Raw genomic sequence first — 19413 nt, forward strand, 5'->3', positions numbered from 1 at the left:
ATTTTCCTTAACTTTTGTTCCAGTAGCATCTGGAACCCCGAGTCAACAAGTTTCTTTTCAAAACAGCAACACAGGTAAAGTATGGCAATGATAACACAGCCACACAGATACACTACAGGGCTTGTAGCATAATTTCTTTCATATTGCACTTAATTTTATAAAGATTTCTGGTTTATAGCCCATTATTTGTGCACACCTGCCCTGCAAACAGCTGAGTACAGGGAATGTCAATGTAACAGTTATTTTACTTAATTTAATTTTAGATCAGAAATATCTGTCCTCATATAATTATTCTCAGGGGAAATTTAAAATTGGCTTAAATTGAGGATATTGATACTGCAGTGTTTGAGGATCACAAGGAGCATAAAACAAAAGTAATTTAAATCACTACTTCAATTTAAGAAATGATACTGTGAGGCTCTGGGTGCATATGACTACAGGACAATCTCAAACCTATTTGTATATCCTAAGGATTTAAATGCTTCCCAAAAGCCAATAAAAATTAGCCCCTTCATCAAACAGGGGCAATTAGAAGGCGTTTGTCCCGTTCATAAGTTTTTTCTCCATATTTCTCTGAAAAGGTCCTAGCACAGTATCAGAATTCCATGAGCAGATTTTTAAATTAGGATATTAATTAAATTTTTCTTTCAGGAATTAATCATTGCACTTTGTTGTGAAGTATGGTCTAAATTTGCCTACATGATGAGAGACACAACATTTGTATTCTGTTAAAAAGTGTTTACTTTTATTTTTAAGTGATCCAGGTATTCTTACAACAATGCAAGCTAGAAAAAAAATCCATTATGTCAGATTATGCAATTCCATTCCAGCACAAGTAGCCGTAAGCCTGCAGAAGCTCTGTTGTTTTTTCTCATTCAGCTGAATGGGACACATCTTTATAAAGTTCAATAGGAACTTCTGAATTTCTACCAGCTTAAAAACCCCAAAACCTATGCTCATATGATTAATTCTTTATGAAATTATCATTTACTTGTATTGAGTTATAAAAATAAGTCAGGACTGAAAACAGATTAACATAGTAATTTTGCATTAGAAAGAAAAAATGTGAAGTTCAGGAGCTAGTTAGTAGGACTGAGAGGATTGAAAATGTGACTGACATTATGTGAGGGTGTTCAGAAGTCCCAAAGATACGTGGAATTGGCATCCCCAAGAGGAAATGTTAAACCTGAACCCTAAAGATGTTAAGAGTAGACAGAAAATGTCAAAGTGACAAGAAAAAAATTAGCCAATAAACCATATTTCTTTGACTTCATGAAGGGTTGGAATAAACTCAGACATGTCAAGGATTTTGAACTAGCCCTTTAAAGTTAAATACGAATTTTTTAGAAGTGAGGTTTCACCAAAATTTCAGATAATCTATATATGAACTCACAAACAAAAGACTTCTCATCAATTCTTCTACCATAGTGCTAGTGGTGGGGCAGATTCTTATAGGAAGAGAAATCTTGCAGGGCATAACTGATAGGAGCAGCAATTTAGAAAATTAAATTATTTCATGCAGTCTGGGAGCAGAACTTGTTGTTTAAATATGCTCCAATTAAGAGAAACATATAATCTCCAACCCAAATATGAGAGACTCAACAGAGGAAAGCACATATTCGTTTAAAACCTTTGCTATTCAGATCTATTCAAGTGGTTCTATACTGTAACAATATCAGAAGAGCTGAAAAATAGAAGTTATATTTAGGAAAAAGAAGAGAAATAGTGTCAAGGCAACTACAGGCCCAAGTGTCTTCAAAAAGTTTTCACAATAGACTTAAAACAAAAATGAGAACAGAAATATAGATAAATGGAAAATGGCATAAAAATGCTAGACTCACCTGATAATATCTGTCTTTGATAAGATTACTATATTTCCCTTGTCTAAAAATCAGTTATCTGGACTTCATTAAAGCATTTGTTGTGCAGCCACATGGGAAATTTATTAATTAAACAGGAGAAGAGGGAGATGAGCATAAGAGCTGGGCGGCGGGAGAGGGGCTCGGTGCCAAGCAGGGTCCCAGGAGCTGGGCTGTGGAGCTAACAGGCGTCTCTGGGGAATCAGAGAGGACAAGTCATGTAATCAGACTTACTCAGTCATGCTATTACAGACCAAAGCACAAGAAGTCACAGTTAAATTAAATCCGTGGCAGAGAGGAAGTTGGGAGACATCACCAACACAGAGGAGGATTGAAAGAAATCGGTGGCCTGGAGGATCAGAATAATAGATAAGGGATGAAATTCAAAATTATGAAGTGTCAGGTTATACATTTAGGGACTAGAAAGAGTTTATGCCACAAAACTAGGCTTTAGAAGAAACAGGTGAACAAGAAAAATTGGAGGGTTTTCTGCCAGAAACCATTTCCAAGCCACCGGTGTGAGATGAAGTAGACACTGTGATGTAAAGGCAAACCAAGTTCAGCAGCAATGTCTCAGGAAAGGTAGTCTCATTTATGAAAGATTTCCAGGAAATGTCCATGTTATGGCACCAGGCACTAATAAGAACTCCTCCTAGAAAATTTTATGTCCAAGAAAGATTGATTCAAATTAAGACATGTTCAGAAAAAGACTAGAGGAAGACTGGCAAGATGAAAAATCTATTTTAATGAAGGAGACAGATTGAGTAGTTCTATTTTCAGCATAACAAAATAAAGCCTGAGAGGAGGAATAAATGCCCTCTATTGATACAGCAAAGGGGTAAATACTCAAAAGACAAAAAAACAGCAAGACTGTTAATGCATTAATATAAAGAGTCCACAGAAACATTTGTTGTGAAAACTTAAAAGAAGAACTGTAAGCCTTAGAAAAGTATATCCTGTAGTTTATCAGTGTATCAGACACAACAAACTGAGAAGGTACTGTTTCAAGTAGGGAAACAGGAATATATTTTTGTGAATGAGATTATGCAACACATTTCCCAAGGGAATAAGACTTCATGATCCGTAGTCACAATCCAGCCCTATCTCAAATGCTCCTGTGCAGCTATATGCCCTGAGAGTTATGCTTCCAGGATTTTTAACTATGGAGCAGGAGGTGTTTTGGTCTGGCCTGAAATAGGTTTGGGACTATGGCCAGGTGTAACAAACTACTTCATAATGGGTGGGGTTTATCATAACTTGTCATGATTTTAATTCACACACCAATATCTGGCTAAAGTTGTGTCTGTATGTTTGTATAACTCATGGTACCAGTCACTTTCTTTTGTGCTATATCCACTTATGCTAAATCTTACTATCTAAATCATAGGATATTTATTTTTAAAAATGTGGGAAAAAAGGCTAAAACTGTTGGATTATGGAGCATGGAGAGATAAAAATGTGCCTGAAAAACTCTGAAATTAATGCAACCTGATCAATTTTATACTATCTCATATTTAAAAGAAAATGTGGGATAATATTATTTAGTCTGAGATTCAGAGACGTATGAGGTTGTTAAAGTATTCAAAGAATGTATTTCTCAAATATTTAGTTAAAATATGTAAAAGGCAAAAATGTTTTTAACACTATTTTATTTAAAAATAGTCTTAGGTTTTGTGGATTCTTTCATGCTTCTGATTTTACTGTAGATTCAAAATCAAATGAAATCAAAATTCTACCCTGAAAGTAGAATTGAATTGAAAGTATTGAAATTGAGGTGAAGCTAAAACATCCTCATGAAAACGGCTGGCAAGACTGAAGCTTTTAACCAAACCATAGCTATAATTTAATTTCAGGATAGATTTCTAAGCCTAAAAGTAGCCTCATATAGCAGCAACCTTCAATACAACTAGTGCTTTTGGATCTAGTGCCAAAAATAGCCAGCCTTGCTGAAAAATGATGCCACTGGGATGTAAACAACATGTGAGATCCCTGAAATGAAGTAGTTACATGTGTCAGCAGTGCTTTGCTGAGAAGCAGAAGAGCAAAAAGTAAATTAGGGCAGTTAAGTACTCATGTTTGAGCTGTCACTGGAGCCAAAGAGGCAATCCTGCACAGAACTGTAACCCCACAGAGCTGGGAAAGGGAATATGGGGTAGGAAGGGCAGGCATTTTTGTATCACTAGCAGATATAATTTCAGAAAGAAGTAGAGAAGGAAATATCTGCATGTAAACAAGCAACAACAAAAATTATTTCAAAATGTTTATGTACATATCAAAAGTAGAAAGCCTCAAAATGTCTTGAAGACCTGGGTGAGAAACTAGAGTAAGGGTTTTCCACATGTAATTATAAAATTCAGTAGTACTGCATGCAATATCATTCAAAATCCACAAACATGCAACAATAATTAATTTCTCAGGAAAAAGGAATTTTGGAAAGGATTAAGAAAGATTTTGTATGTGTAAAGTTCTAAGCAGAGCTTTAAAGTTCTATTCAATTGTTTGTGAGGCTCAGAAGAATAAGAATTCAAGGTATTTTTTCACTAAATTAACCTCCAAAACAGTTGGCTTTCTTTAAAATATTGCTCTATTTGTATTGGTCCTAAAATACCAGTTGGAGAGGGGAGAAAATATTTCCGAAACCAATTCACACTGAGAGAAAAATGCAAGAAGGGAAAAAACCCTTGGTACTATTAAAAAAAAAAAAAAAAAAAAAAAAAAAAAAAAAAAAAAAATAAAAATTGCAAGCTTCATTCTGGTTTGGGAGCCACCAAAGATCCTGATGTGGACCTTCAAAGTGTAGACTTTGACTTCTTTTGTGATGGTGCCTCCATAGTTAATTTTATTCTATCTCACTGACTGAATATATGAACTAAATATTTAATGAGTAAAGACAGACTCATTCCCTGCCTCCATATTGCTCAGTTTAAAACTCACTGTGGGGGCAAGTCTCCTTACCGATCTAAACTGATATGTGTGTTCTCAGGATCTGAAGTTATAGTGTGAGAATACGACCACTCCAGAATTTATTATCACATCTTAGGCCCTGGTGCTGCCGGGGAATTCACAGCTGAGCTCAGGAAGAGGAGCTACAGGCCTGGCTCGAGGCCTTCGTGCCGGCTGGGGCCTTGCCTGGCTGTGCCGCAGCACCGCCCAGGCTCCCTGATGTGGCGTGGAGATCACAAGGAGGCTGAGAATTACCTGTCTGGGCAAATATATTATTTCTCCTCTGGAGAATTTCTAACATGGAAGACTGCCTGCTGGAGGTGTGTCCAATGGCCTCAGCACTGATCAGTGCTTGAGCTCCTATATCAGGACTCGTGAAAACTGAGAGGCCACAAAACGTCTGCAGCAGAGACGCATGCAGTGAGACATGTTTATGTGGCACCACCTGTGTGCTATGGAGAGAAGCCATAAAGTGCGTGTTCATCTTGCCAGGAGCACAGACCAGAACGGTGCACAGAGGCTCCAGTGCCCAGTCGTGCCCGGCAGTGCTGGCCTCACTGGAGCCAGCCAGCTGGTGGGCAGTAGGATCTGGCCTTCTGCAGAGTTCTACCTCTAAGTTGTATCTGCCCAGGCCTTGAGCTCCCTGGATCTACAGAAAAGAAAGAATCTTGATAAAGCCAAGGAGCAAAATCATTGCTATTGCCAGACCTGGTGCTTCTTATCTGTTTACCTGCATATTTCATCAAAATGAAGGCAGAATATGTTTTTATGAACTGTATGCTCTCATTTGGAATTGACACTAATGAATGCAAGGCCCTTTCCCCCTCTTGTTTGTACCATCAAATTAATTAGCTCTATTGTGACACCAGTATTTTTCTCAAGTAGTTCAAGGCTTGAGCATTTTCCTTTCTTTTTCTAAAGGGCATCTTCAGTGCCCTTTATCTACCATAAGAATCATGCATCACTTGTATTTTTCACAACTAATGCTGTTTATTATAAAAACTGATTGTGATGTGAAGATTGTTATACTGTGTGGCAAATTGCCCAAACAATTACTGTAAATGCATGAGCCATAAACTGTACTGCCAAGGACACTGGTAGGTTAGCTCCTATAAAAGAAACAATTAGAGTCTGAGGTGAAAATAATAGAGATGAGATGACAGTTATTGAAAAGGCAGAACATCCAGTTTAATGTTGTAAATATAGGTTTGTAGATTACACTGATGGTTTTAAAGTGTTCATGACTTATTGAATGGAATAGAATATTCCATACTTTAGAATGGGGCCATAATTATTATTTCCTTTTAATTGTGATGTCTGATGCATTTGTGAGCAGTTGTTGAGAACATCTACACATTATACTGATTCTATTTCTAAATTATCATCCTGCTTCAAGGGTTGGAGGTTTTTTTTTTTTTTATTTTACTTTCTTCGCATTTTGTTGTTCAGGGTCTGTTCTGAACAAAGTATTTTCTCTTGAGGAACGTGAAGTGCTTAGAGGGTTACAGCAATAATTATTTCAGTTTCAGCCTACACACTTCACTGCTTTAAATCATCATTAGAAGTTTCATCCCTCAGCAACTCCTGCTGAGACAGTCTTAAACTCCAAGAAACAATTAGATAAGAATAGCTAATCTTTATAGCAACTTGTATATAAAGGTATATAAGAATTTGCCAGAAATTAGGGGGATATATTTTTTTTCTTAGAAATCATCTAAATACAGAAAAAGGTTATTACTGTGATTGCTAAAGAATTTCAATAATTCAAACCAGACATGGAGCATATGAAGATTAGGATGCATAAAAAAAAAAAAAAGCGCACCCTACAAGAGGATGTGTTGCAATAACCTGTGGTATATATAAAGAAAATGCAAGAAATTTTGCATTACTGCCTGAGAATATTAAGCAGTCCTCTGTTTTGTTTTGGTTTTTTTTTTTTTGGTTTTTTTTAAGACAAGACATGGGGATAAAAGAAAATGAAATAAAATTCTAATATTTGACCCTAGGGAGAGCACTAAACAACTGGACACAGAATTACAGCTGTCCAAGAAGGCGGAGGTACTGGGCACATAAAATCAGAACAAGGAAGGGTCTTCCCAGGGTTTAAAGGAGAGGATAAAGTGAGCAGCAGAGCAAAGGTGGCAACCAGCAAAGGGCAGTCGGTGTGAGCAGCCTGTGTGAGCTCTGAACTACCAAACCCATTAGTCGGGGGAAGCTGGAAAAAGCTCTAAAGTGGCTCTGAAAGCAAGTTGCAAGGAAACTAAGTACTCATCTAAAACACTTTTCAGGGAAATGCTCCAGGTCATTTTCAGGCTTTTACATTCTGTTAAAAAAGGATGATCTTAATATGAGGTAGGGGTGTCAGAGCCGTGTTGGAATTTGATGGAGGTGCACTGAAGTTCAGGGAGGTGTTGGGGAGCAGAGCTGGGGAGGTGGCAGAGCTGTGGGCCTGGGCAGTGGCTGCATCCTCAGGCTGAAATGACTGCCTGTTTCCAAAATTCAAGGCAGAGTCTTCGGAACTAGACCTTAAGTATAGCAGAAACCAACACCCTCACTAATTAGAGACAGACCAAGCCTGCCCAGAGCAGCGTGGCTGCACAGAGCCAGCGCCATTCCTCGCTTCTGGGCTCCTGATGGATACTCCTGAATTCTGAATTCTTAGGTGGCGTCACCTGAAATATGGCCAATTCCCACCTAAAAGTATTTTGGCTTTGAATGATCCCTCCTTGTGCAGATGTCATGTTATACATGCCTGAACCACAGCACTGTTATTATATGTCATGTGTGGCAGTATCATGGCCTTCTGTTTATGAGATTATTTTATTTCAGGAGGTATTGAAAAAATAGAAGCACAACAAGAAAATAATTTAATGTAAACAATGCAGGTAATAATAAATTAAAATTATATTAGATCCAAAACTGATTGAGACCACAAAGGAAAAGATTCAGAAGCAAAAACTGCAGACAAAATCAGCATCTATAAATGAAGAGTTGTGTGAACACTAAGGAGAAATAGCTTAATAATATTTTAAAACATTGCCATTACAACTGATCCTATTAAAATAAAGCTGTATGTAAAATAGGAGCCCTGATTGTGAATCTAGGCAAGACTGATTTTCTTATATGACCTTCAACTACCAGCCGTGTTAGAGAAGGCTCAACCTAGTTCTTAGTAAATAGGTGTCACCCAGCAAATGGGACTGACACTAATTAGCTTCCTTGTTGATAGTCAGGAAGCAGAGGACAGAGGCAGGAGATGGCGTGGTGCACTCATTGTTAGAGCAGTAGGTGAGGGCATTTGCTGGCTGGCATGGCAAAGGAGGCTGGCACTGCGGCTGCTGTTTGGAAACTACCCTGGGAATGGAAGGCTTCACTTCCAGGACAGTCAGGCAAGCAAACTTCACAAGTGTTTTGAATGAAAACAGAGCCACAAAGAACCTCCACTGAAATGTCTGAATTTTGAGGAAGACAATATTAACCTGTGGTATTTCTCCACCTTAAGGAAATACCCCTTAGTTTTTGTCTTCTCACCTAAGAAAAGGGGCTGTTACCAGAAGAGGACAAAAGGTGAGCCTGAAAAAGGACAATAAAGGACTGTCAGTAACTTCTACACAAGGAGAAATTAGAAAAGAAGTTTGGAAAGGGAAGTTGAACAAGATGCTCAGAATAAGCAATATATGGTATTATGATTAATAGTATCAAGGGGGACAATTGATCAAGAGAGCAGCTGTAAGGGAATTTAAGCATTTTTTCTGCAAAGATAATTCCCAGTAGGATTCAGACAATGTTTGTAATAAGTCTATTTTTATTAAGATTATTGGATTGGTGTTATCCAGGGGATTATATTTTCCAATTACTAATATTTTCATTTTTCAGTCTTAGTTTATGATTGAAGCAGGGACATGGGTGGCACAGAACAAAATGCATTGGCCTGACTTGGGATGAGAATAATCATTGCCTCAAAGCAAACAAAGTCCCAAGAAATTAGTCTTTATTTTCTAGCTCATTAAAAAAGACCTTGAGTTTTAATAGCAAAACATTAATACATTTAAAAAAAAATTAGATGTATATCTGTCCATTTGAAGATTGTAGTGCCATCCAGTCTGAACCAGGAGCTCAACACCAGTTTGGTGCCAGGCTCTGGCCTCTGGCTCTTTGATACAGCACTATCTATCCCCAGATCTCATGACTATAGGTCTAAAGACTGCAGAAGAGCCCATTGCATATCAGTTATACCTCAAATTAATCTATAGCAAATATAAACAGGAATACTGCCACTTTATTCAGATCCTGTCATAGCTCTGTCATGATTGTTTTACCTTATTGTGATATCCATGTAGCCATGGTGAAGCAGTACCTGTTCAGAAGTGTTATGCACCTGTTCTATATGCGGATTGGTCAGAAAATTCATCGAATCCTTTGACAGAATGGGCTAAGTATTGCATAAACAGAGAACCTCTTTCCAAATTATTCTCCAGGGCAGTGTTAGAAAGTCTACTGAGAGATCTACTGTGAATTAGTAAAGCAGGACTTTTCTATTTGGATATCTATCTCCAGGGCCAAGCTGTTGAAAAAGCGGAAAATGTGAGTGAGCAGTCAAGTTTTCTGGGGGCTAGACTTGGCCTAATGTGAGAGGATATGCTACATAGGTCACTATTTTGTCTGGAAGAAGTATGATCAAACATCAAAATGGTTTTGTAGAAAGGAGCTGGGGCTAGTGTTCTTCTCATGCTTCTTTTTCCCACTGCTATAAAATATTGGAGGAAAGAAACTTTCAAGTTGTGTCTATTTTGGATAAATCTGAGAAGAGAAAAACATTAACCTATGTTGCTTCTGGTCTTTTTCTGAATCTCACATGGGAAAAATAGAGAAGGAGCAGTCTCTTCCTGGCCTGTCAGAAGAGAGTATTTTCCAAGGAGCTGCCTGCAGTGTGCTGAGGCACGTATACAAGAAGGTGGGAAGTGCCTTAGATAGACTGTAGAGAGATAGATGGCAGTCAGGTGAGACTAAGACACAGATACCACTCCTGGGCAGGAGAACAGAAAGGGTGACAACAAAAACAAAACCTTAGACAGTTGTTCTTAAGAGAGGGATCTAAACCTCGGGAAGCAATTGTAAATTCAGTAAGTATCTCAATAGGACAAAAATCCCAGATGTCATCATGACAAGAGATTTTATAGCCTTTTATTCATTTTTCACATGTTTACTACCACACAGCAAAAAGGCTGTTGATACCTGTGTGATATTTCTATCAAGAAGACATGGAAAAAACCTAGGAGACACTGGTTCAGATTTACTAGGGTAGCTGCAGAGACTGACAAACTCCCCAACCCTCTACCATAATATGAAGTGTTTCAGCCTAGCAAATCTTATATTTATCACCCAGCATCTCTAAATATTATTGCAGGGAAAACAATTTTGCATCAAAAAAAAAATGTAAATGCCAATCCACTTGGTGCACCTAAGTGCAAGGTAAGAAAAAACTGCCAGCTTTGCCTAGTTCCCACTCAATTGTGTAGCCCAGTGCCCTTTAGGACTACAGTTAGTAACCAGCAGTAATAAATCTTCAGGTTTTGTGTTAGAGTATCAGCTGGTTTCACTAACCAGGAGGAGAGTGGAAAGACACTCAGAAAACCAAGCCCCCTATTATGCTTTGGCATGTCAACTAATACTTCTTGTGTGTGTCACTGAAGGTCTAGGGATCAAATAGCCACTTCTAACATTCTCCCACAGTGTTTAAAAGGTCTTACCCTCTCCTTTGCCCTAAGGTGGCGACTTCATTTAACTTTCAAAGTATTTGTTTGGACCATTTTTCTCACCTTTTGTAGATAAGAAGATAATCCACATTTTATATTAAAAATACCATGGGCAATTGGTTCTCTGGACCTACACTGCAGTTGAATCTATTGCTTCAATGTCAGAGTTTTGGTGCTGGGACTGGATCACAGCTTAAAGTTCATAATCAGAATAAACAGCTCAGATGACACTGGTAGTCATTGCAATGATTAAATATGACTCCAGTGCTCTCAGCTAATGTTGCACTAACTTTAAACATCTTTTCAAGACTAACATTTAGCAAAGTCAAGTTGAGTGTAATGGAACAATTTTTTTTTCCAACTGAACATTTATGAACTGTAGTACCTGAATGGTTGACAGGAGAGAGTATTGAAATGGCCATTTACAGCCCGGTTCAATTTGCAAAATAGATACCTTCCTAAACAAAAGAATCATTGAACATACAGGAGTTCATTTAGCAATGTACTTCTATTTTTCCAAAGGTCCTTAACCAGCAATCTGAAAGACCATCTGGTCCTGTAAATATTAACATTCAAGGATAGTTTTACACATGAAGAATTCTACAAAGTTCAGTGAGACTCCTGATCATTAAATTCTTTATTACGCCTATTGCAGGATCAAGCCAGTTGCTGAATTTAAAAGTCCTAGGAGTCAGCCATAGTAGTGTTACAGTATTGGTATATTTAAATAAGCTGATAAAATTGTAGTAACTGAAAAAAAATCTTACAAGTGTAAAGCCAAGCAATGCATGGATAATACAAGTACTTATCATGGCTGAGAAATGACACCCAGATTACAGAGCACTGGTTTTATATGATTTCATACAAACAACTGAAAAAGCTTTGGAGCAACCAATATTTCCCACACAATAGAACACAAATTTCTGTTCTGTAGCATTGGTGAGAGCAGTTTCTAAAGTAGAACATGGAAATTAATGAGAAACCACTGATACTAATAAATTCCAGTGTAAATACTATGCTAGGATTGTCAGTACAACAACATGTTATTTTCATGTGTCATTCCCTTAAGTTTTAGAAGCTTCTTTAAATATTTCTAGTGCAATAAATGGATGGCAGATGGGTGGCACAGTTTGCTACCACCAAAAGCAAAAATGTGACAGGTTTTCAGCTTTCAGGTATGCTCCAATTAGGAGACCACAAGTACAGGAAGAATGTGTCTATTTGTCTGTGCATGCCATTCTTATCCACATCCTCCACCTCTTTCTTTAACACTTCTGTGATAGCATTCAAAGACTTAAGCCATTAACCTAAATATCTATCTTCAGGGTATTTAATAAGTTTCATATTTCAAACAGTATACATGCCCAGATTTTGAAATAATATGATTAAACAGACAAAAAAAAAACCTCTGCTCATAGTTTCTGGCCAAAATATTCTCTATAGAATATTTTTCAAGTGGTTTATCTTAGCTTATTTTAAATTACTTTGGAGAGTAAGGCTGCAGCAATTTCCTCAAAAGATAACCCTTGAGTCGCTGTTAAGAAGCATTCCTAATGCTGAGTCAAACTCAGTTCCACAGATATTGCTTTTATCCCACTTGTCTGAATAATACATTTTAGAGCACCTTAAATAATTATCCTGTGTCCCTGACAATCATGTTCTTCAAGTACGTGGAAAAGTCTTATTTTGGTGCCAGTCCTACCTAATTCTACAACTGAGAAAGACTGGCAATGACCAGGAGGCAAGAGAAGGTCTGGGAATACTAAGTCACATTAAACACAGAGAGGGGAGTGTTCCTAATAGCTGGCTCCCTGTGAATGGATAGCTTCCCTAGCAGCTGCTCTCTGGTAAAAAGAGTGACTGCAGTCACTTCCTATTAATAGCAATAAACTTTAGTCAAATCCCATATCTGTATGCTGATCAAGATGTAACTCATGATTTAAAATACCAGAAACAACCTTGAGATTAAACAGAGGTACACAAAGAAGATGTGTGTTTTAACACCTTTCCTGCTCTTCTTTTCCCTTCCTGATTATGGTGACACACAATCAAAAGAACAAGGATTAAAAGTGAATGTAATTTAAATGCCATATTTGAAATGGACCAGATGGGAATGATACAGTTGTTCTTCATGGCAAAGTGAGTGAGAGATTATTTCCAAACATCTTTGTCAGAAGCCTTTGATTTTTTTTTTTTTTTTAATCACATCATGAGCTTGTGGGAAAGGTCAGGAGGAGCAAAACTGCATTTCTCAGCACAACCTAGGCACTGGTCTGCCATCTGCCTGGGAAGACGCAGCGTGGTGAGCACAGCGCAGTCCTGCCAAGCTGTGTCTTCAGCAACTTTTACTTCCTTTGCCTCCCATCAGAAAGGAGATGATCAGCAGCTGAAGAAGGAAAGTACTCATGCACAGAGGAAATTTTCTCACTGACAATTTCTTAGAGACCATTCAGTATATATGCTGCCAAAGTTGGCATTGGCAGCCCACAGACATGGGTTTTAATCTCTTCTTTCTCATTGTGCTCATAGAGCAGCTCTTGTAAGAGCCATCACCCTATTCTGTGTTGTTTTAAAGCGGCATCATGGAGGAACAGGAATTGATGCACTATTACTCAAAAAAGATACAGTTCAGCGATTACAAAGTAAAGGCATAGGACCGATATCAACGGGATCACATTGATACACTTGTGCATCAGTTCAGAGTGATATGTTTGTGGGCTCAGAGAGCTAAGGGAGGATAACTAACAGTTGTGACAAAAATACTAGCCTTCTCCTTCCTTGTCAGAGGACAGGAGTCCAAACACGATACCCTTCCGTAAAATAATTCTTATGCTTATCAGCCACTTTCCTGGTGCTGTCACTTTTGCTCTTGACAGATGGCAAACCAAGGCCAAGCACAGAAATGGGATGTAGCATCCCCAGTGACAGGGCACATGGCTTCCATAACTCTATCTCTGCACCTTTCAGCATGATCTGCAGGAGTCTGCCTCATGCAGCAGCCAACCAGCTTCTGTCTGATCAGACCAATGCAGGAGCCTGGCGTTCACAATAAAATCATGTGGTCTAAATCTGAGGACTGGGAAAAATTCACGTTCAGAATCACTATCCATATCCCAAAAGCATGAGAGTCAAAAAAAGAGAAAAGAGTGGAGCTGATGCAATTAATTTACATTTTTTCTGACTTGTAAATATAAATAAATAAAATTTTTATGTGTACATATTTATATAAATAGGATGGAAATTAGTCCTGTTTATTGGTGGAAGCTTTTCCTCTTCCAGTGAATCTTCCAAATTTAGGAGTCAGTTTTTCTCCTGAAGTATATCTATGACTATGTACAAGTCAAGCAAACACTTTCAAATAGACCCAAGCATAAATTAATTAATTTAAACATTATTTTTCCAAACTGTATTTTGTCCCTGTGCAGCTTTTGAAGACTTTTGAAAGCCACAAAAATTGTTAAAGTTTATGAGGAAATAATTTTAGATTGTTAAAATACAGCTAGAACCAAATACTTTCTGAAACATTAAGAGAAAACTATTTGTTCGTACCTAGACATGGAAGCAAAAGTAAATGAAACATGAAATGAAGAGGCGAACTTTTAAGTGATGAGGTTCCAAATATCCAAATATAGGCAGTTTTCAGCATTAATTATTTGATGCAGTTTTGCTTTTTACTATAATTTTTTTTCAGGTGCAACTTTTGAGGGTTAAGTTGATTTTTATAATTTATTTCTTAATAATGGTGTCAGAAATCAGCCTATTAGCCACATTCACTCAGTCTTGGATCATGTTCTTAAAGGTAACTTGAAATGGTCATATTATTGTGTTTCTCTAGTAACTTCCTCTGAAAGTGAATATTATTCCTTTCACCTAACTAACACGACTAGTCCTTGCCAATGACATTTAATGAGCCACACAAGTATGCCCTAGAGTGGATCAGACTCTCTGCTTAAAAATCATGATACTTCCCTGTCTTATTTTTTAACTGCAGAGGTAAATTGCACATTTTAGGAGAAAGTATAAATATCTCAGAGCCAAGAGTTAAAAAAAAAAATAAATTACATGTTTCTAAATTTGAAACTGAGTCCTAAATGAGTCTATTCAGATTGCTATAAAGAAATATTTAATTTAAGTTGTCCAACTCATGGATATGGATAGCAATATTCCCTACCTGTCCCTTTATTGTGAGAATCATAGATAAAATTGCTTTTACTTCTATCTATTTGCAATGCTGCAACTCCAAGGACAAGCTGGTTATGTTCGAGGGCTCCCCCACTTTGCTGAATGTTCTATAACCAGCCAGCATAGCACATATAAATGCTGCAGAGTTTATCATCCAAACTAGAAGCAAGAGGAGGGAGAGAGAGAGAGAGATGAGCTGGTGGAGGAGAGCTGGTGAATGGGCAGCCCTGCTCAACGTGAGATAAAGGAGTAACAGCACATCAGCAGCCTCACTTTGCCAATTTTGGGGGGTTTGTTTTTCTTGTGCTTTTTTCAGGATATCAAAGCAAAGGAGTTTTAATGAGGGTCTGAAGGAGAATAATGAGGTACTTTTGCAGATGTCTGCAGGGTGTTCCTCCTCACTCAAAGGGGCAACATGTACAAAGACACTTTGAAAAACAAGTGAGCAATGGAAGTTGGCATCTTAGTTCTTTTGAAACAAAAGACCCTGATGCTGACCTCATTTACACTGGCAAAAGCTGTGACTCCTGTGAATTCAAAGAAGTCCCTGTAGCATAAAAGTAGTCCTGGATTACATACTGCCAGAACTGTCTTTCAGAAGCCTTGGTGACCACTGAAACAATATTCCAAAGATATTGGCAGCTCATTTTTGCATTTACTGTAAGGTCTCTGTACATTTTTCTGCCACTAAAGAGAGTCTTGAAAGTGCACAGTTGTTAATTGTTTGACAGAAATGTGTAGTAGATCCTAATGTAGACAAGAATCTGATGACTTTGGTTTAAATATTTTAAACATATATGTGTATATATGAGTCTGTATGAACAAATATACACATAAATGTATACATACATACATATACATGTATGTATAAACACATGCACACATATGTATTCCTCTTCAGTCTAACACAGAGGGAGACAAAGTAATCAGACAAATAATGTCTGATTAGAGACAAAATAATTTTATATTGAGAAGACACGTTATCTCCTTTCCTGCTTTTTAAAACAGCTCTGTCTGAATTATACATAAATCATTTAGTATATCCATATAAAAGAAAATCCCCCAGAAGGAGTTTCTACAGCTTTTGCTAGCACTATGCATGTCATGAGAAACTTTCGGGAATTAAACCTGTAGGAGTCATTTGACCTTAGATGTCAATGGTGCCTAAATTTTCAGGTTATTCCTGAAACCATCTGGAAGCCCAGGACTCACTAAATTGAGACTTAGCTCTCCATGCCCATCATCTGCTCCTTGTGGGCTACCTCAGCTCAGGCTGGAGTCATACTGCCTGCACATGCCTGTGGTGTTTGATAGCACAGCCTTTCTGCAGGGTATCTTGGGCTATCCTACCTATCCAGAACAGGTCATGTGACACTCCTTAAAACACAGAAATTATGTACAAAACCAGACACAAATGTCAGGAATTCATCACAGGACATGTAAAAGCATTGTTCCCTCTGCTCTGACATAATGGGATGTTCCTTCATGGAAGTATCATCATGAGGGCTCTAGAGCTGGCCCCAAGGACACTTGTCAGGAGAGCTTTGTGGACCGGCTATGAGGCAGACCTTGAGCTAGCCCTTAGGGTGGCTCCTGCCCCGTGATGTTGATACAAGCACTAAGCCATACTGTGCACCTCTCCTCACAGGGCTAATGTGTGATTAGGGCTGGCAGAAGTTCCCAGCACAGCAAGTCTGGTTTGGGGAACGAAGGTTTGGCACAGAGGAAACCCTGGCTGTCTCCCTCTTCCTTCAGCTCCCACCACTACTGCAGTTCTGTTCCCCCTTCCCTACCATTTCAGTCCAGTGGATGAGCACCAGCAAAATCAAACAGCACTGTCTTATTTGAAAAGAGTATAGGAACTAAAACCCCAACATAAATTCCAAAACCCAACTTTAAATTAGTTCTGGCATCCAAGTATTGTAAAGGACATTACAGATAAAATACAGAATTAATTCTGCAGAAGTTCAACTGATTTATAATAAATTTGGGGAGGAAAATAAATGAGAATTAGATTTTTGCATGCAACATTGTTTTGCTAAGAGAAAGAACATAGTTAAAAACATTAGGAAAACTGAAGTGACTATACTTAAGTGTCTCTCTTTATATGTGATTAAAGTATGAGTTAACAACTGCCACTTTATAATTAACACTTACTTGTCTATATTTAATCAGAACAGTATAGTATATAGAAGATAAATTCTATACATTTTTTCTTTAATATATTACTGATTCTGCCTTATAAAACATACTTCATTTCACCATTTGTGAAACAGAAGCATGAACAGGGAAAAGGAACTGCAGCCCTAATGCACAACTTGTAGAATAGCCCAACAACTTGCAGAAAAGTTTGTGCCAGCTATTTTAATTGCTGGATTCTTCCCTAAGTTATCCACTTCTGCTTCATGAACCACCAGTGCCATTTCTGATTTAATAATTGCATGTAGAGAAAGAACTATGAAATAAATGGTGTGAAAACCCTGATTTTGTTTTGCTTTTAAATTTTTGTTGCCTTACAAAGGAAGTGGATGCAAATTCTTTTAACTGTACAGCTACCTTAGTCTGGAACAAAGAGCCCATTTATGTCAGTTCAGTTTATATCCTACAGAGATCAGAATTGGTAGACATTGCATAGAGGGTTTATAGAGCCTCACACTACTTTTCAAACTAATGCCATGCATAAAATGATCTCAACTAATCTGTCCGCAGAAAATCACTGGCTGGTATATACACTTTACTGAAAACAAGTCTTGGTCTAATTTCATTTACAAAAAAAAAAAAAAAAGTAAAATAGAAGAAAATAACATGGGCCATCTTGACTCAAGTAAGCATACATAGAAAGTCATAATTATCCAGCTATATTCTAAATTACCAAAAATTAAGGTGTAACCTCACCTGCTTTGTGTTGTCTTTAAGCAGCCTTTAAGACTCCTATCTGTAACCTCTTTCTGGGATTTATTATCCACCTTGGACACAGTTTCTTTCTTGTGACAAATCAGTGTGTAATTTTTGTCATCATTGTTTGCCCAGAAGATACCAACTGATGTCTCGTAGCGGATACAGAATTCCACTTTAATTCCATCTTTCTGGAAAGGAGGCACCAAAGAAATCTTAAAGCAAAACTGATCTGTTTCACTACCACAAGAATTAGGCATGAACTCTGCGAGGATGTCATAGTAACTGAGCCAGTTATTCAATGTCATTCGAACATACACCTGCTTTTCAAAGGATACATTGAGGACTCGTATAATGCCGTTCATACAGGTAATCCCAGGCATAAGCAGGACTGACTCCAACACTACTTTCTGCTCTCGCACTTTTTGTAAAAGTTCTTCTTGAGAAGCAGGTAATGTAAACTGCTGGGAGAAAAAATATTCATCCTGAGGGAAAACTTCATCTTCTATGTAATTTTCTTGTCCTGTATTAGGAAATTCCCAGATATCAAACTCTTTAACAGACACAAGATCAAACCCAAATGCATCAGCAAATGAAACTTTTCTTGAGATGTTGGTGGGAGTATCTGCCTCCTCTTCCTCTGAAGCTGAAGAATTCCTTCTTCGGGGACATGGGGAGAAACGAAGTTTGATGTCAATATTATCATCTTCATCATCTGAAGTGCAATCATTTCCAGTGGGGACTCGTAGTAAGTTAGCCCTGTTAACCTGACGAGGTCCTTCAAAAGACTCCATTGGGCTCTCTGATATAAACTGAAAGAGAGCTGTACAACTAGTAGCAGCTGCTATTTGAGCTACTATGATTTAAAACAAGGATTAATGTTACAGTTGACATTGCAAAAGGGAGTCAGGTCTATTAATAGATGCTATGGTGTGCGAGCTATGTTGGCCTTTCTCCATCTGACAGTATTAGATGTTACAGTTTTGGTGATACATTTGAAATTTTGTATTCCCTATTTTTATGTGCCTCTATGTGCTAAGAAGAAGAACAGCATTTAAAAACTGTCTTCTATGCATAGTTAAATTGCACAGAGCTATTTTAAGATATCAACTTATGTCGCACAAGAAAATCATCGTATTGCACTAATGAGGAGCTATTCTTCTCTGATTAGGATGTATACTTCATAATGTAAAATGTTTCTACATTGATAAAATATTCCTATATATACTATCAAGGCCATTTTTGCAATATTTTCAGATAAAATGCGATGTCACATTCTGCCCCAACTTTATACCATGATGACCCAATGAGCCAGATGCTAGGACTATGACAGCTTCTTGTACCTAAGAAGTGGCCATCACCACTTCAATGAACCAGGAATGCAATAAAACATTGAGGTGAGTACACTGGAAATGAACTTGTAATGTCCCATTGTAAATATGGCTTGAGCTCACCATTAATTAGATTATGAAATTATCTTGTCCTAAACTGCATTTAGCATCATCCAGGCAAATGGAGAGAAAAGCAACTGAAAGAATTACCTTTAGCAGCCAGCTCTGAAACACAAACCTGTTTCACACAGATATAAACAGTAGGAAGAAAGAATTAAACTTCTTAACACATGTTCAACCTTTGTGCAGGACATCTTCCCAAGGACTGAAATGAAACAGTGGCTTCTTAACCAACTTATTCGGATAGCATTTGACTTTCACTTTCATGGCACTCCATGCATAGAAAGATTCAGTTTTTACAGAACAAAGATCTTGATCTCAAAATGT

At 37.7% G+C, this 19413-nt stretch overlaps 1 protein-coding gene across 2 annotated transcripts in view; it reads right to left on the bottom strand.

The window, feature by feature from the left end:
• PPP1R3A (protein phosphatase 1 regulatory subunit 3A) overlaps positions 1 to 18470 on the bottom strand; it is a 33938-nt gene extending 15468 nt beyond the window's left edge. For both annotated transcript variants that reach the window (XM_041471596.1, XM_041471595.1), the window contains exon 1: positions 17636 to 18470. In XM_041471596.1, the coding sequence (XP_041327530.1) occupies positions 17636 to 18429 (794 nt within the window). In that variant the 5' untranslated portion in view covers positions 18430 to 18470. The remainder of the gene's footprint in view (positions 1 to 17635) is intronic.
• Between the last annotated feature and the right edge of the window lie 943 nt (positions 18471 to 19413).

The sequence above is a fragment of the Pyrgilauda ruficollis genome, unplaced genomic scaffold, assembly GCF_017590135.1.
Source record: "Pyrgilauda ruficollis isolate IOZ18807 unplaced genomic scaffold, ASM1759013v1 scaffold27, whole genome shotgun sequence".
In the NCBI taxonomy this organism is placed as follows: domain Eukaryota; kingdom Metazoa; phylum Chordata; class Aves; order Passeriformes; family Passeridae; genus Pyrgilauda; species Pyrgilauda ruficollis.